A 16,586-nucleotide genomic window follows, 5' to 3' on the forward strand; every position below is an offset into this window, starting at 1 on the left:
GCTGTTTCCTCGCCGTGTCTTTCCTCGTCATATTATGTTGTACACTAATTCATACATACATGCGCTAGCGCCGGTCTATTCATTATGTCTGTTGGGTGTTGGTTCAGGGTCTCCCGTGAGCAATCTTTTTGGGGGAGGTGGAGGCGGGGGTCGCTTCGTCTGTGTGGGTACCATAGGCGTCTGCAAGGTGAGAGCATGTGTATAGAGCTCCTCGTCCGAACTGGTAGGCGATGCAGATAGAGATCCATCGGGAGAATCGAAAGGGTTGCTCTTGTGGGAGGTATCGAGTTTAGGGAAGAGGGTTAACGGTATAATGCCCAATGGTTGGTCTAAAAAGGAAAAGGTCAGGTAAACGTGATTCTTATAAATAGCGACTTACCCGGTTGATCCCACCAAGCAGAATCGTTGCTACTGGGCGGTGGGGCTTAGGCTCGAATGAGTAACAGATTCATTTGGCCGAGTTGAATATTCATACCTTCTCCAATAAACTTGGGCAAAACTGCCGTCTTTAGCTTTTCGTCCAATTTTTCACCAGGCCGTGTCGATGCAACGCTCTCCAGGAGGAGCTGCGACATCATCGCCTTCTTGACGGGATCCACAATCCGGACCTCTGCTCTGAAAATAGCGAAGACTTGTTCCGACCATCGTGGTTAACTACTTGTCATCCTAGAACAGACACAAACCATACCTGGTTTGTGATCAGAGCCTTTCAATTCCGCGCGGTTGTAAACTGCTAGGTCGAGTTGATTGCCTCGATACAGTATGCGATCTTCGACTGGTTTTTAGCTAGGAACTTGGTTCAGATGTAGGAAGTGCTTACCAGTCCATGCAGGAATGCGCATCTTTTCACTGGTGTCGTAATTATCGGTTCCAAAGTCATATCGATATGTCGGCCGGAACAGAATTGGCCCTTCCTCGTATCCGACAAAAGCTTGGCCAGTGTCCATGGCATGCATCAACTGTACACGGGTTAGATGACGGTAACACGGGCACGAGAAGAGACATGATCCAAGTACCTGGTCAGCGGCCAGAAGTGCATCAAAGTCATCGTTCTCGGCCAGAGTTCGAACGGTGTAGTTATCCAATTCGATCCGGTAATTGGTGTCAGCAAGCCAGATAACATTGCTAGGTCCACTGCATCAGTGGCAATCGATACCGGGGAAATGCTAGACTCACTCGTGGCTTTGAATGGTTTTGCCTTTGAGGAAGTGAAGGTTCTCGTTGATCGTGCGGTAATCGGCATTTCGTTCTTCTGTGTTGAAATGTCCAGCGGCAAGGTGTCCAGTCAAGAAGCAGAAATTGGTGTCGTGATACTCCAGCCGAATGCCAACAGCGCCTTTGTTTCCGGACATACCCCGAAGCCCCGTCTAATAAGGGGGGTGAGCCATATAATTTCATTCGTTCATTGGCATGAAGCACCTTCCGCGTCGTTGCTTCCACATTTCGGATAACGGCAGTCAACTCTGATTTTACTAGGATGATCAAGGCGGAACCGACAAGCTGTAATCAGACGTCAATCAGGCGAACAACATTGTTGTTTTGGTAAGAAGATTACCTGTTCACTTCTTAACAAGACATAGTTGCATGTTTTATTCGGACGTCGATCAAGTGTTTCCAAGATTTTCTTTTCCCAGATCAGTCTGTTCATATACCATTCAGCTGAGCCAGACAAACATGATGGTCGGTGTTGACCTACCGCTTTTCTGGGTCAGTTTGAAGTATCTGCTGTGCTGTCAAGGGTACGATCTCTTGGAATCCTAGGACATACATGTCCGGTCTGGAGTGCGTGGTTAGTGAAATGCGTTTGACGACCGTCAGTTTATGCTTACTCGGTCGAGCCTATGGAAAGATCAGCAAAAGTCTTCACTGAGGACCGTTGGACTCACTTTGAGGAGGGAACAGCCAGTCATTCAAGGATTCTGACGGATGCTAGATCACATACTTAAGTTCAACAGTTTGGAGCAGCCATAGCAGAGGTATGTTACCCTTCCATTGACATTCCACGTTCCAATGAAGAACGTGCACTGCTTTGTCGTCGAATACTCCGGCAGTCTAGAGACGTCGTGTCAGCGTGCAAAAGATCCAAAGAGAGTCCATGTTACCTCTGGTCCAATACAACTCGGACGGAATCATGGATGGGATCGAAGATAGTGACTTGGCGTTGGTTACTCAGGTTCCCCTTAGAATGGTAAGCAAGCATAAAAGTCTACTATGTAGCGAATACTAGCTCACCAAGAACATGTCAATCGACAGTTGCTTGTCTTTGTCCTGGAAATTATTGATGTATGCTCGCGATACACTCTTGGTAGCATCAGATAGAATTCCTTGGGGGGATTTTCAGCCTCCGCTCAAATTGAGAAAAAGAGATACGAACCAGCAAGTGTCCGCTTTCCGGTTCGAGTGAAACTTGTATTGAGGGCCCCAGTCCCTGCATAAATGCGAGACAAGGCATCGCCGTTTTCTGCCCACAATTCTCTATGGTAAGTCCACAGAGTGTTCGATGACAACCACTCTCTCCGAACAAGTTGAAGGTATTCTTCGAGAGTAGTCTTCGATAAGATATCCTGAACAAAGTTTGTGCGGTCGAGACTGATATTGTCAAAGAAATCATCTAGAAGGGCAGTGAAAGTACCCACCAGTCCAGACAGTTGGTCCTGAAGACACCTTTCTGATCTGTGACGATTTCGTCAGCAGAGGCGTCGCACATAGTGAACCCGAATCTGTCGACATGGTCCATCACGCTTTCCACTCGTCTACATGTACATTGGACGTCCGTAAGCGCCCGGTGATGATCATAGTTCTTTTCTCAGACTTACCTGAGTTCGCGAATGACACTATCGTGTCCGGCGATTCTAACAGCATTGTGGAAGTCAAAGTTCGTGATTCCGAGGTCGTCTCCTAGGCCCTGGCGAGCAATGGCCAAATGTCGGGTATATGCTGATGTCAAAGACGCCTCGTTTTCTTTTTGTCCCAGCAGGTTGATAGCATGGACAGCCCCATATTCTTCCATCAACTGGAGGAAATGACGCTCGAAAGCTGGCTGGGAAGCATGTGGCCGTGTAATTTGAATACGATGCCCGAAAGTTTGTAATCCTTGCTGTTCCCAGAATACTAATAACAGCCGCAACTCAGTTCGAAAACCAGGACACAATAGTCGGTAAAACACACACATGGGACGCTGCCACGGACCTGCACGTAGCTTACACAGTGCTGATCGGTGCTGAATATTGTTTCAGTCTTAGGTATTGGAGGTCAGTGATGGTCTATGTAAATCAACCTGGGAGTCTTACCTCAACAAAATTCGCCGTGTTTCCATCGTCATCTATTCCGCGTGTGTTGAATCGAGTGCCTGCACGTTTCCATCCCAATCTCGAGATTAACGCCAAAGTGGCAACAGCCGGTGCTCCATTGGTGGGAGGGGCGGGAAGGCCCATCGTAAAGAGTCCGACATACCCTTGGATGGCAAGTATCTGGACGGGAGTTTCAGAGTGTGTACACGGCAAAAAAAAGTACAAGAAGGGACATACAAGGAACTGACAACGATCAAGATCCTGTCTCTCGTGGTCGCTTAACCTCGCCCGGAAATCCAAGAGGCTGCGGATGATATATTCATTCCAGACGAACCGTTCGTCGAACAAAGACAAGTCGTGTTCTGCACCTCGGTCCCGAGCCTGGCGCGATAAACGGACGGAGAGCCTCGAGGACAAATCCCATGGGGTATCGTATGCATAGTAAAAGGTACCAGAGGAGAGGATCTTGCTGAGCGGAAGACACGGATGCTCGAACGGCGGCGGCGCCCCTGGTGAAGACATGTAGTTGTCTCTGAAGCTTGCGTCAATAGCGTCGGGGCTGACGAAACCGTCGTTTGCTATCGAGTAATCGTCCCATGTCGAAGAGGTCAAGCTGTAGAAGCTAACCTCGTGAATTCTTGCCACTGATTCTGGCGAGGATGCAGACGGCCTGGTATTTCCGACCTCGGTTGCACTTGTTACGACCGCGAGGAATATGTCTGTGAGATCTCCGGTGAGATTGAGAGACTCTGGAGAACGACCCCCTTACCATTCTCGACTGAAATCAAACCAAGGCAGCCCTTGACAATCCGGTTGGTCAATCGGACCAAGTTGCCCAAATCTATCTCGTCTCGGGGTAGGAACTCGACCACGACCTGAGAGTCCTTGTCGGCTGCTCGAAATACCAGAGCTCTTCGTGGTCGTCCTAGTTTCTCATCGTGTGAGCTGGTAACTAGATAGAGTGTTCTGGGTGCATTGGACAGGTAAAGGTACATCAAAGTAGCGAGCTTCGAGCCCTTGTTCAACGGTTGTGTTCACCACGGGGATTCGACAGAATTGCGGTGGCGATATGGTGTACTCGGCGCAGGTCGGTGCTAGCAATTCACAGGTAACAGGTTTATGTCTAAGATTGGGACCCAATCCCGTAGCCTCTAAACCCTTGGCACGTCCGCTCTTGTTTGGCAACGCCGCTTGAGACAAACTTTCGCAATAAATTAGGGCGTGTAGTACTACTGTACAGCTACGAGTCGTCATGAGAGTAACTAGCGGTCCTTCTAATTCCTAAACCAAGCGCATCGCCCCCCTGCGTTCTGCTAAACTCTGTCGAGCGACGAGGAGGCGTATTTAGTCTGAAGCTCTGCGGACTCGAACAAGACCCACGGGCATCTATTTCTTGCGCTCGCAACATGGGCGACCGGGGAGGGGAGAGATAGGTTGGTCGCGGCGAAGGCTGAAGATTGGCATTCGGTAACGGAGACGAAGGTCGTGTTGCTGGGGATCTTGGGGCTATAATTCCGTCCGACGTGTTCTTCCGCCTCATCCGTGGAAATGCATCGAAGGACATGAATGATAGCATCGACCGGAGTAGAGAAACCCGAGAAGCTTTTTGGCGTTGTTGTGATGCAAACGACTGGGGAGAACTGGGTCTCTCGACTGCAAGACAAGGATGAGTTCCAATAAGCCTATTATTTGGGCAACGAGGGGCTCACCAGCTGTCAACGGGATCGCGTGGTCATTCGCGCTCAAGCTCAGGAAGAGGAAAAGTGGGACGAGCCAGACACAGAGGCCGAAAAAGGACGCAATTTCGGTGAAACCTGGTGGTTCGGGAACGACTGCTCGATACGTCCTCAGTCTCCGTGCTTCATTGGTTACTTTGGCGAAATAGAAGAACCATAAAAAGTGGTCAGCGACGACACATATACAGGACGCGATGAAGGACAAAGAAGTGAGATCGATGAGTGGCCAGCTTGCGGAGAAGTTTTGGAGGTAGATGATATGGCATATAATAGAGAACAGAGTCTGTGGGAAGGGTAGATTGTCGGTGAAGTAGAGCAAGATATGGAGGGCGATTATAGTCTAATTGAAACATGAATTACGGCATCTCTTTGAGAAGAGTTGGATACTCACATACGTCCCCCTTTTTCCATAGATTTTGGCTAATCGTGAATGCTCCTCTATCAGCTCTGAAACATACAACAGTCCGCTGGCTAGTGAGAGCGTCACGAAGGCGAATGCGGCTACAATCGCTATATAACTGGATGGAAACAAGTGTCATGACAGAGTTTCCCTAAGAATTAGCGGATACACACCTCAAGTACTGTAGCAGGGCCATTGGCAACAAGTTGAAAGCATGCCACCACGCTTGTAGACTGACACTAGACAACTTGAATGAACGAGTCCACGATCACATCCCTTACGCGCCCAACAACGTGGGATTTTGATGCCAACAGTGGCTGTGCGAGCCCGAATGCTTCGCCGCCCCTTTGAGAGGCTGAGTGCTGTTGAGACGACCTTTGACCGCTGCCACCATGAGCAACCTCGAGAGTCAGTGTATCCTCATACACATATCTTATAAAACTAATATACAGTAGAAACCCTCTTCCAGCTCAAGGCATGTCTAGGGCCTATCCTCGAGTCGGAAGATCCACTAAGCCTTGGTCCAAACACCTATTAACAGTTCACCGCCAAATCGCTCAATCGCCAGGCCAAGAAAGCACAAAAAGATGAAAACACAGAGAAGGCGCGATTGAAGAAGGTCGTCCCAATATCTCCAATCCCACTTCCCAACCACTAATACCTGTATCCCAATTCCAGGCCCTTACACAGGGTAACAACGAAGGCGCCCGGATATACGCCTCGAACGCCATCCGCAAGAAGACAGAAGCCCTGAACCTTCTGCGCCTCGCAAGCCGTATAGATGCAGTCGCAAGTCGAGTAGAAACCGCTGTCACCATGCGTCAGGTCACAGGAAACATGGCGTCGGTGGTGAAGGGAATGGACAAGGCTATGGAGACCATGAACCTCGAGCGAGTATGTGTGTTACCCGTTCCCGTCCCTTTCCCCCCTCTCAAAATGGATTTGTGCAGATCTCCATGGTCATGGATAAATTCGAGGCCCAGTTCACGGATCTAGATGTCCAGACTTCATATATGGAAGACACCATGGGTGCAACGACGGCAATCTCGACGCCCCAAGACCAGATCGACCAACTCTTGCGGCAGACGGCGGAAGAGGCGAACATCGAGATGCAGCATGACCTCACTTCTAAGGAGTTGAATGTGAATTCTGAGATCGCTTCTCCAGCGCTCAAGGACGAGGATGACAAGTTGGCAGAGCGGCTGCGGGCGTTGAGACCAGCTACGTGATATTACCACTCTTGCGTTACCACCTTCTGCATACCTCTGCTGCTCTTGTTCCGATTTATATGTATGTTCACTCACCTACCTTGGATGTATTCGCATTACGACTCTTTTACGACCGAAGTATTCGGATGATATGGCATGGACTCAACCACGAAGTGACTTCATATCATTCCGAGTCACAATAACAGCAAATTACCGCATGAATGATAAAGGAACGTAAAAGGTCTAGGGGGAAAGGGACCATTATCGAAAACATAAAACATAACTGGTGGGTATGTAGGTAGGCGAATGTATCGTGCAGCATCGAAAGCGTAACAAAGGACGTGTGGGGCCTAGAATTATACAACCGTGAACAGAACCGACACCCGTAACGAATTGGAATAAGTCAAGAATAAATGACACTAGAATCAAGCATTAGGAATTGAAAGGGTGGTGCAACAGAGGAAAGGAAATCATTGTGGTCTATAATCATGCAATGGCGATGAATAGCTGTGGGGTCAAGGACAGATTATTGCAGTATTGAAAACAAAGGCGCCATGGAAATCGTTGGTATACCGTCAGAAGTGAACCGATGAAGGAACGTGAAGGATCATAGAACATAGAAACCCGTACCAGGGAAAAAGCATTGGCAAAGACATGGGGGGTTCATTCATGCATTCTGCAGGATAATGCGAACGAACTTTTCCAGAATGAGCCGTTTATCTTGGGAGCTCACTGAAGGCGCGTCGGTCAACAAGCGCTCCACACGCTCGACGATTCCATTCCGACCATCGAATTCTATCTCGCCGGCGTCGAATCGACGGACATCTAAATGGTGACGTCAGTACGTTGCAAAAAGGAGTAGAGGGGAATTAGGTAAATGTGAGCAGGCAAGACCAAGCATGATAAATGTTAGCGCGTTCCTGGCGCTTTAAAGAACAGAGGAATGGTCCTAACAAGCTGGAAGGGGAAGTGTGGACTCACAAGATTTGAACGTGTTGTAACCCCTATCGTCTAGTACATTTCTGAACAACTCCGCTACTTCTTTGCCCAGTTGCGACCTTCCTCCATCCTCCTCCACGTCCTGCAACGGAGACCTTTGTGACCGACCACTTCCCTGGCCATTCGTAGAAGACGACGCGCTCCTTCCTACGACTGATTGGCCTGATGTTGAACGAGTGGTAGAGGAACTTGCCGTCCGAGTGAAGAGGGTTGAAGAGGGTAGGAGAGCTGCTTCTTTGATCGTCGAAGGTGCCCAGTTCAATCCTAACCCGAGGTCGAGAGAACGTCCTCTATTCCCGGGGCGATGGTATCCAGTCGATGATGGAGAAGGAACGGGTACAGGAGGCCGATCCCCTTTCCCAACCAACTTCCTCTCCGCTTCCCGCCGCTTCACATCCTCCTTCAGCCGAGCACCCTTGTCAGTCTTCGATGTCTCCACTGCGGTACTATTACTTCCAATACTCCACGTTGGCGATGGGACTGCTGGTTCAAAGGGGAACGGAGGATGCTGCGCCGTCCCTATCAACCTGGTCAAACCATGCCCGCTTCCACCCGTTCGGCTGGCAGCCCTCCGGCCAGTCGCTTTGCTCAGACTAGAGGATTTCCCCGTCTGTGCCGTTCCACTTGTGGAGGTCGAGGCATTCAGGTTGTCCTCTTTGGAATCATGACCATTGATTGTTGGAATGGGAGGAAGCCTATCCTTGTGGATGTACTCATGCAGTCTCCGCGCCCTTTCCCTCGCCTTTATCTCTTCCTCTGTATCCTTCAACCGCTTTATCGACAAGTCTCTCTGTAAAGTCCCCACTCCCGCCAGCCCTGGACCAAACGTGCTCTCCCGTTGCTCTAAATCCTGGACGAGCAGGTCCCCAATCTTGCTATGATGGCTACCGTTGGTACCGGTGCTGCCCGTCCTGTGCATCAACGATGCGCCCCAACCCGGTCGTTCAAAGTCGAAGCTCCCATGCTTCGTATTCCGAACGTCTATGCTCATCTTCTTCAATCCTGACCGAAGGTGAGCATTTGGTTCCGCCTCCCGGCTCTTGCCCTTCAGACTAGATGTCCTTGACAAGTCCAATCTACCCTCTTCATCCACTACGCTCATGTTTCCACCTCGGTATCGGTATCCTCCGTCCACCGAGTTGAACTTTGGAACGTGATGGGTCATCACTTTACCTTTGGTAGGTAAAGATAATGCGTTTCCGTTGACAGGTGCTTTCTTCGGCGGCGGTGTTGGGGGCTTTGGAGGGGTTAGTTGACGAGGAGGGACCCCGTTTGAGGCCTTCGACGATTTTGGAGGTGAAGGATCCGGAGGTGCGTCTGGTTTGAGTGTGCGGCGAGTTGCAGAAACTGGTCTCCGTATGGGTCCGGAAATACCAGATTTTGGCTTTGAAGACGTGTTGACAGACGCGGAAGTAGAGGGGCGCTGTCGATGTTGGTTGCCTTCAGACGATGTTATCGTTCGACCTAGGGACACCAACCAACGTGGAAGATCGCAGAAGACCATAGAGAAGCCGTGTCCCATCAACGATGAATTCAAATACCCGGGATGGGAGAAATAGCTCCGTACCTGAGAAGAGTTTGGGGAGCTTCAGTGAATTTGATGTCGATCCAGTTGACATGCCGTTGGACAGAGGATCGGATGGTCTTGAGCGAGTAGGAGTCTGGGGTCGAGACGAGTGCGGTGAATGCGATTGGCGCGGTTTCGGTGCAGAATCGTCGCTGAACCCAGTTGTGGGTAATGGTGGGACGTCTGAAGAAGGTTCAGGGGTGTTTGGCCGGGACCTCGAGCGAGATCGTGAGGACTTTCTGTTCGCAAGTGCCAAAGGTATTCCAAAGAGGTTCTGAAGTTTCTTCTTGGGCTTCGGCGTGGTTGGCCGTGACGAGGATGTCCCGTTCAGACTGACGTCCTGCAAAGGCTGAGGTTGTGGAAGGAGAGGTGCAGAGGTGAGCTTTCGCTTTGGCTTGGGAGTCCCCGGAGTGATGGTGTTGTTGGTTGTCGCCGTCGTCGATGAGAGGGGCCTAGAGGGTATCCGCGACACTGGCTTGGTCCCTGACATGCTGTTCGTTGTATCTTTCTTGACGCTTGGGCGGCGGGACAGTTTTGTATCGTCGGACGGGTCCTGCTTTGATCTCGAACGCGATCGTGAACGTGTGAGGAAATTGTAAAGCTGCGCATGACGGTAAGAGCGTTGGACGCAAGACAAAAGAGGAAAACAACATACCCTGCTTTCAAACTTTGCCCTCCTCGATGGCCGTTCGTCGTCTGGGTTTGGGCAGGTCGATTTCTGGTCCTGCAAAGGTTGCCGGGAGTGTCGCTGCTGCAGGCCGCTCATTGACGAGTCGGCAGGCGCCGAGAGTGAAGACCCAATGGTGCCTTGCGTCTATTAAAAGAGGGTCAATCGTGACTTGGAAAACAAGGGGCGAAGGGAAGATATATTGACCTCGAATGAAGTGCTGGAAGTGTTTGGTGAAGATATCAAAGCGCGAAGCTAGACGGCACGGTACACACGTGTTAGGTACAATCTCTTTGGGCCAATTTGGAAAACCTACGTCGTCGAGCACCGAAAACAGACTGCCTCTCGTCTTCCTTGACGACACGGCCGATGTTGTTGACGAGTGTCTTGAATGGTGGCCTCGCACAGCCGACGAGGTCGTCAACGACGAGAAGCGACGGTCCTTGTCCTCGAGTCCGACGTTAAAAGCCATTCGAGGAGCATTCTCATAGCACTGCAATCAACTTGTAGTGTGTTCAATCAACGTCGTTCCTCAGCCGCGAATCTATTCTGTTCTGCGACACAATTTTAATTATGTACCAGCCGTCATCCAAATTGTTTTCCCGGATTTCTGACAATTTTAAAGAGTTTTCTGTACATGTTGGGTAAAGGGCTGAGGTTAGGGTCTGTCACGGTGAGCACGCCATCTTTCATCATTGAGCGTCTTCGTTAGCCCCGCACCTTGGATAATTATGAAGCAACACCGTAAACCTGAGAATATCTCGTTCCACCTTCAAGCTTCTCCATGTCGCTGCCCGCAGTGTCCAAGAGACTTCTCCAGGGTCCGGTCAAGTCCCACCTGCGTCGGTTCGCCCAGGTGTCTTCCTTGAATCCGACGTCTCTGGGTCACCAGCAGCCAGGGCCGTCTTCCTGCCTCCAACCAAGCCGTCCTGCTGCTTACAATCAGCCCCATTTCCCATGTGTTGATGCCCACAAGGCTCGCGAATCTCGTTTGGCCGCGTCAAAACAACGCGCCCCAATCGAGGATGAAGACTGTGGATCTGGTCCTGAACCGCCCTATGCGCGCCCAAACCCTACCACATATCACGTATACCACCATGACAAGCCTCTCCCTCTTTCCTACCATGTGGACCCTCTTCCATCTTTCGATATTGCCTATGAAACATGGGGGACCCTTTCGCCTCAGAAAGACAATGTCATCCTGCTCCACACCGGCCTCTCAGCGTCGTCCCACGCAGCCTCTACGCCCCTCAACCCTGCACCAGGCTGGTGGGAAAAGTTCATAGGTCCAGGCAAGGCCATCGACACCAACCAGTTCTTCGTCATCTGCACTAATGTCATTGGTGGATGCTATGGATCGACAGGCCCTTCTTCGATCGAACCTGGAACTGGCTCCCCCTGGGCTACCCGCTTCCCAGTCGTTTCGATTTTCGATATGGTCAGGGCCCAGTTTCACCTCCTGGATCACCTCGGCATCAAGAAGCTCTACGCAAGTGTCGGATGTTCGATGGGTGCTATGCAGAGCTTGGCGGCGGGGTGGCTCTTCCCTCAACGAGTCGGCAAGATCGCATCCATCAGTGGTACTGCACGGAGCAGCCCTTCGGCGGTCGCCATGCGTTATGCGCAGAGGAGTGGTGAGTTTCCCTCCATAAGTCTGATGCGAGTAATGAACTGACTTGAGTGCTCCAGTGTTGATGGCAGATCCCAATTGGAACAATGGTTTCTACTACGACGGACTCCCCCCACATACTGGCATGAAGCTTGCCCGACGTAAGGCGTGATCCTCGCAAACAGTCGCAGATTCTGACTCTCCCTTTCAGAGATTGCCACGATCACCTATAGGTCAGGTCCTGAGTGGGAATCTCGCTTTGGTCGACAACTACGTCCCATGCCAGAGTCAGACACCTCTGAAAACGGGGTTAGAACACCTGCTCTATGCCCTGACTTCCTCATTGAAACCTACCTAGACCACCAGGTATGGTTTAGATCAGTATCTGTCACACGAAAGGTAGTCTAATAACTGCTACCAGGGCGAACAATTCTGTCTTAAATATGACGCCAACTCCCTTATCTACATCTCCAAGGCTATGGACCTTTTCGACATGACCCTCCCCGCCCTCCAAGCGCTCAATATCCGAAGCGAAGGATCGACGCAGCCTTCCCATCCACACGGAAATGTTATGACCCACAAGACGTCTCACTCGAAATCACATCCTCCGCCCGTCAATCCGCCACCTCATCTCAGTGACCTAGCAGCTGGAATGGCGCCGTTAGCGCACATCCCCACATTGGTCCTTGGCGTCCAGAGTGACATCCTGTTTACCGTCGAACAGCAACGTGAGGTAGTCGATGCTCTGAGGATGGCAGGAAACGAGAACGTCAGCTACTACGAGTTGGGTGGTGTTTGGGGACACGATACATTCCTGTAAGCTTCCTTCGTCTCTTCCTAATGAGGATCGTACTGATTCGATCTGTAGGCTGGATGTTGTTAATGTTGGAGGCGCCCTCCGTGGCTTCTTGTCATGACTTGGATTCAAAGTACACCATCTGTTAGACTGTAATTTTATTATCCGCATACCATTTGTTTTGGGCTTTGGGCCACTCTTGTACGAGATGTAATCACACGCTTTCGAATTCATATAACACTATTCATTGTCTACGTGACTTCGAGTAACGTTTGGGAATCCAACTGCAGTGCGCGGATCTGACGATGCACGTCATCGGGACAAATAAAGCAAACCGCTCTGCAGCGCCTTCGTTGTTTACTTCATGGCTTCACTGAGTCCATTGCTGCGGTACCGACGCTACACTGGTATCCTCCACCTCTCTTTCCACTACCACGACCGTTACGACAAGAAATTATGAACCGCTTATTCGGAAGCTCTGCCAGTAAGAAACCCGGTCCTTCCCTCCAAGATGCAATTGCATCGGTATGTACCCCATCGTTGGACTCCTAAATGACACCCCGCTTTGATATCGGGAGACTGAACAGCAATTATCTGGGTTCTGGAAATAGACAGATGCTCGAGCGGGATCGATTGAAGTGAAGATACGCAAACTCGATGCAGAGCTGGCTAGATATAAAGAACAAATGAGCAAGTTGCGGAACGGGCCTGGCAAAGTAAGTATTCTCCAACCACCAGAGCCTTACCATGTAACACCCCCCAGTCTGCAATCCAACAACGCGCACTCCGCACTTTGAAGCAGAAGAAGATGTACGAGGCCCAAATCGCACAACTCACACAACAATCTTTCAATATGGAGTCTGCTGCGCTCACGACAGAGAACTTGAGGAACACGATGGCGACTGTCTCTGCCATGGAACAGGCCAACAAACAGATCAGGAAACAATATGGCAAGATTGACATCGACAAGATTGAGGTAGGCGTTCCCTTTGATGACCATGACTGGGAGCTATAGTTTAATTGATCTTTCTCAAGAACATGCATTATGATATGGAGGAGTTGATGGAACAAGCCAATGAGATTCAGGAAACGTTAGCGCGCTCGTATGCTTTGCCAGACGAGATAGACGAAGCGGATTTGGAAGCAGGTTCGTAGCCACATCCCTCCACGATATACTTCGCGGCTAACCATTGGACAGAACTTGATGCATTGGAATTAGAAGAGGAAGAAGAAGGGCCTTCATATCTCGCCGATTTGAACAAAGCACCCGATTTCATAGATGAAGCGCCGGTTGAACTCGAGGTAATGCTATACTCCTCCTCTTCACCGAACCACAGTCCTAACTCGGCCGTTAGACCCCAGCGCAACCAGAAGCGGTCAAGACGGCGTAGTCCCAGCGGACCTCTTTTGTGTACTATATCTCACTCCATTTACCGGTGACCCCGACCATATTGACGCCTTGCACCAACAATTGTCTCCAGACCGACTCGCTTGGGGAGTATTCCGCGTCGACTGGGCTAGCAATTCTATCGATTTGACTGTTGCAGATAAATTAGCGTTTTGACTGTGTGCAGGCACAGCGCTTCAGAGACAACTCAGTTCATTCGGGAAGTTAGAAATACCATTAGGCACAAGCAGACCATAACAACGCGTCTCTCACGTGTGCAATGGACCTCCATGGACGCGCGCCTAAATGTTCTACATGATGATAAGTATACTGCCGCTGGCCGTTGCAACGGCAACAAGCAGATAGTACCCCCGCATGTAATACGTCTATTTGAGCTCATTGCTGCTGGACTAGGATGGGCGCCTGTGACTGTGTTTGATGTGTAAACCACGACTGAAGGGGTAAGTCCGAATTAGCGTTTGCCAAACTTTCAATTTTAGTAGACCTCATGTCAATCGGCAGCAACCGAGCTTGGGGCAATGATATAAACTCCGAGTCTCTCTCTTCTGCGTCATTCCCGAAAGTTCCTTCGTTCCCCACCCACAAAATGTCCACTCAATCTGTGAGTGTGAGTCCTGTATACATGGCCTGTTGCAGACGATTTGACGCGTTCTTAGGCCATCCCAAAAGGCTATACCTTCGTTAACCCCGAGACTATGATTACAGTCAAGGGCAGCGACTTATTCAAAGAGCTGATGCACCAGGCCGACAAGCGCGACCCGGACGCGTTCGACATGTACGTATACAACGGTGAGTCCTTCCTCCTCGCGTATTTGCATTGACTAGCATTTATGACGCGTATATTGTGTAGATTTCTTCGCGTATGGCGTCTTGGACCTCGTCGACAAGACCCTGTCAACTCTACACTCCAAAGTCACCAAGAAAGCCTGGGACGAGGCTTATGCTATCCTGGAGGGTATTACATGCTTCATGGATTGCGAGTCGGTCTGGACCCGTGAGTCAACATTGGCACAATTGGACGTATGCGTGAATTTCTGACATAATTCCTTGCATAATTCCGTTAGAATGCGATGACGGCCAGCGCGTCAACGCAACCAAGAAAGCCTACGCAGCCCTAGCCATTGCCATCTTCAAAGGACTTCGGCAAGAAAATCGTCTCAGCACCACTTCTTTCCCTAGTTTAGAATGCTGCCTCAAGAACGTCACCGAACTTGGTGACATGTTGGATGGGATCGGCAGCTCCACTGGACTGGGCAGAATAGCACGGGGCCTCGCTCGAAAGATCTTCAAAGACAAAACCGAGGAACAGGTTTGTCTCGAGAAGAAATATCGCGAGGAGTGGCTCAGCTCGCTGGACGCAGAGGCGAGGGAACAGATTATGGAAAATGACGAGGTCGAAGACGGTAAGGATGCAGAAGGCGATGGAAAGCCCTGGCACATGAAGGGTCGAGTGGACGATAACATGGACGCACCAAAGCTCGCTCTCAGCCGTGCGTGGAAGGATTACAGAGCTTTTGTCTCTGCAGCCCCCAAGGGGCCATTGCGAGGGGGAAAATCCTGGGACATATCCACCTGGTCTGCCGCCACCAAAGCCGAATTCCAGTTCGACAACGAAGATGCATTTGGGTTCTGATACTTGCAGCTCAACTGTATACATGTACCGTCCTGTGTCCGCATCCGTATATTCAATGAACTTCAGACGCGCCACTGGCAATCGATCGATGGTCGCCGAGCGAAGGTAGTGTGAAAGGAAATCCTGTGCGCGAATCTGGGCTGCAGAAGAAGGCAGCAGGTTGGCTCTAGAACGCGAGTTTGGCGGCAGGCGAGGAGGGCCTATAGGACGACTCGGGTGAAGGACGTCATCCCTACTTCACCTGGGGCAGAATCTCCAGCATTCAATATTTAATATCGGGGTTGGCCTGAGACGGTATGATGCATGATGGCTCCTACATTTTGTTGGCCGGGTCGAAAATGCCGGTTTCGAAGTTCACCGCTAGCCCTTCAATTCTCCAGTGGCCAATGGTGCCCATGGACTTGTTGTCTCGCGGAGTCTACTCCAATATCGTCTATTTGGGAGCCCTCGAAGCCCGGACAGAGAACCATGAGGGGCAGCGAGCCTGCCTTTCGTCGACGTGCAATGGGAGTTTCACAGAAGCTTGCAGGGATAGCGGAGATTGGGACACTGCTCGCTAGTCGTCGAGGAGCCTTGTCGCAGATTGAAATCGGACGCGAAAGACTGCATGAGACTTCAACGTGTGTAACCACAGGAAGCCTTGACACGGGGTCTGGTGGGCCCACAGTGTGGGACTCTATCGCACTGGCCCGATGAGCTGACCGTGGTCTCTTCGGATCGAGAGATTCGCATCACCATGGCTATTGGGCTTAGTATACCCAGCCTCCCAGTCGATGTCATTTTGATTGCCCCTTTGCAGTCGTGTGCAGGGATTCCATGGAGGGGGAAGTGGTCCCACATTGGGGCGACCGATTGTGTTTCTCCAATTCGTTCTGCCTCCCCCGTCGAAAGAGAGCGCTCCTCTGGACCAAACTCTCAACACAAACATCATCATAGGGTTCGACAAAACTCGTGGTAGGTGGAAAGACATTGCGTACTTTCATTTCCGGCGACAGTGCGAAGGATCGTACGCCCTGCGATGTGCACACGATCAGCAGAACTACCTTGTTGGGCTGGATTAAGGGGCTGGCCCTATGGCAGGCGTTCTGAACAGTCACTTGAGAGGTGGCAAAGACCCACGACTCGAGGGAATTCCACAGCGATGCTGACTATGGACCTGGAGGGAGCAGGGACGTGAGGGAAGGAAAGAAAGGTCTACCGACACGTTTATATCAGCCCGACCTGCCTTTACATACGACGAAAGCGTGTGGTTTCATGTTTCGCAGAAGGCGCA

At 50.7% G+C, this 16,586-nt stretch overlaps 6 protein-coding genes across 6 annotated transcripts; 4 read left to right on the forward strand and 2 right to left on the reverse strand.

Annotated features, from left to right (window-relative positions):
- Window positions 1-75: 75 nt before the first annotated feature.
- On the reverse strand, window positions 76-5,622 carry CC1G_00178 (phosphatidylinositol phosphate phosphatase; the record flags this gene model as incomplete). The annotated part of the gene is made up of 26 exons (XM_001836990.2): window positions 76-329; window positions 380-424; window positions 476-631; window positions 689-769; window positions 821-959; window positions 1,017-1,125; window positions 1,177-1,367; window positions 1,420-1,500; window positions 1,556-1,640; window positions 1,697-1,777; window positions 1,830-1,839; window positions 1,887-1,929; window positions 1,986-2,052; window positions 2,103-2,179; window positions 2,233-2,324; window positions 2,375-2,589; window positions 2,637-2,753; window positions 2,817-3,111; window positions 3,171-3,237; window positions 3,291-3,470; window positions 3,528-4,009; window positions 4,060-4,215; window positions 4,671-4,943; window positions 5,000-5,366; window positions 5,418-5,544; window positions 5,600-5,622. 26 exons carry the CDS (start codon window positions 5,620-5,622, stop codon window positions 76-78), a joined length of 3,813 nt encoding a protein of 1,270 aa, XP_001837042.2.
- Window positions 5,623-5,818: 196 nt separating this feature from the next.
- On the forward strand, window positions 5,819-6,655 carry CC1G_00179 (vacuolar protein sorting protein 46; the record flags this gene model as incomplete). Its single annotated transcript, XM_001836991.2, has 5 exons — window positions 5,819-5,834; window positions 5,896-5,924; window positions 5,995-6,045; window positions 6,105-6,320; window positions 6,377-6,655. 5 exons carry the CDS (start codon window positions 5,819-5,821, stop codon window positions 6,653-6,655), a joined length of 591 nt encoding a protein of 196 aa, XP_001837043.2.
- Window positions 6,656-7,301: 646 nt separating this feature from the next.
- CC1G_00180 (hypothetical protein) lies at window positions 7,302-9,966 on the reverse strand (the record flags this gene model as incomplete). Its single annotated transcript, XM_001836992.2, has 4 exons — window positions 7,302-7,459; window positions 7,616-9,097; window positions 9,201-9,801; window positions 9,856-9,966. The coding sequence occupies 4 exons, from the start codon at window positions 9,964-9,966 to the stop codon at window positions 7,302-7,304; spliced, it is 2,352 nt and encodes a 783-aa protein (XP_001837044.2).
- Window positions 9,967-10,651: 685 nt separating this feature from the next.
- CC1G_00181 (homoserine O-acetyltransferase) lies at window positions 10,652-12,393 on the forward strand (the record flags this gene model as incomplete). Its single annotated transcript, XM_001836993.1, has 5 exons — window positions 10,652-11,501; window positions 11,557-11,637; window positions 11,688-11,842; window positions 11,898-12,292; window positions 12,345-12,393. 5 exons carry the CDS (start codon window positions 10,652-10,654, stop codon window positions 12,391-12,393), a joined length of 1,530 nt encoding a protein of 509 aa, XP_001837045.1.
- Window positions 12,394-12,728: 335 nt separating this feature from the next.
- Window positions 12,729-13,663, forward strand: CC1G_00182 (HSPC177; the record flags this gene model as incomplete). Its single annotated transcript, XM_001836994.1, has 6 exons — window positions 12,729-12,797; window positions 12,884-12,988; window positions 13,036-13,248; window positions 13,308-13,419; window positions 13,471-13,574; window positions 13,628-13,663. 6 exons carry the CDS (start codon window positions 12,729-12,731, stop codon window positions 13,661-13,663), a joined length of 639 nt encoding a protein of 212 aa, XP_001837046.1.
- Window positions 13,664-14,266: 603 nt separating this feature from the next.
- Window positions 14,267-15,393, forward strand: CC1G_00183 (hypothetical protein; the record flags this gene model as incomplete). Its single annotated transcript, XM_001836995.2, has 4 exons — window positions 14,267-14,287; window positions 14,337-14,469; window positions 14,531-14,674; window positions 14,745-15,393. 4 exons carry the CDS (start codon window positions 14,267-14,269, stop codon window positions 15,311-15,313), a joined length of 867 nt encoding a protein of 288 aa, XP_001837047.2. The 3' UTR covers window positions 15,314-15,393.
- Between the last annotated feature and the right edge of the window lie 1,193 nt (window positions 15,394-16,586).

The sequence above is a fragment of the Coprinopsis cinerea genome (assembly GCF_000182895.1).
Source record: "Coprinopsis cinerea okayama7#130 chromosome 5 map unlocalized cont3.5, whole genome shotgun sequence".
NCBI lineage: Eukaryota > Fungi > Basidiomycota > Agaricomycetes > Agaricales > Psathyrellaceae > Coprinopsis > Coprinopsis cinerea.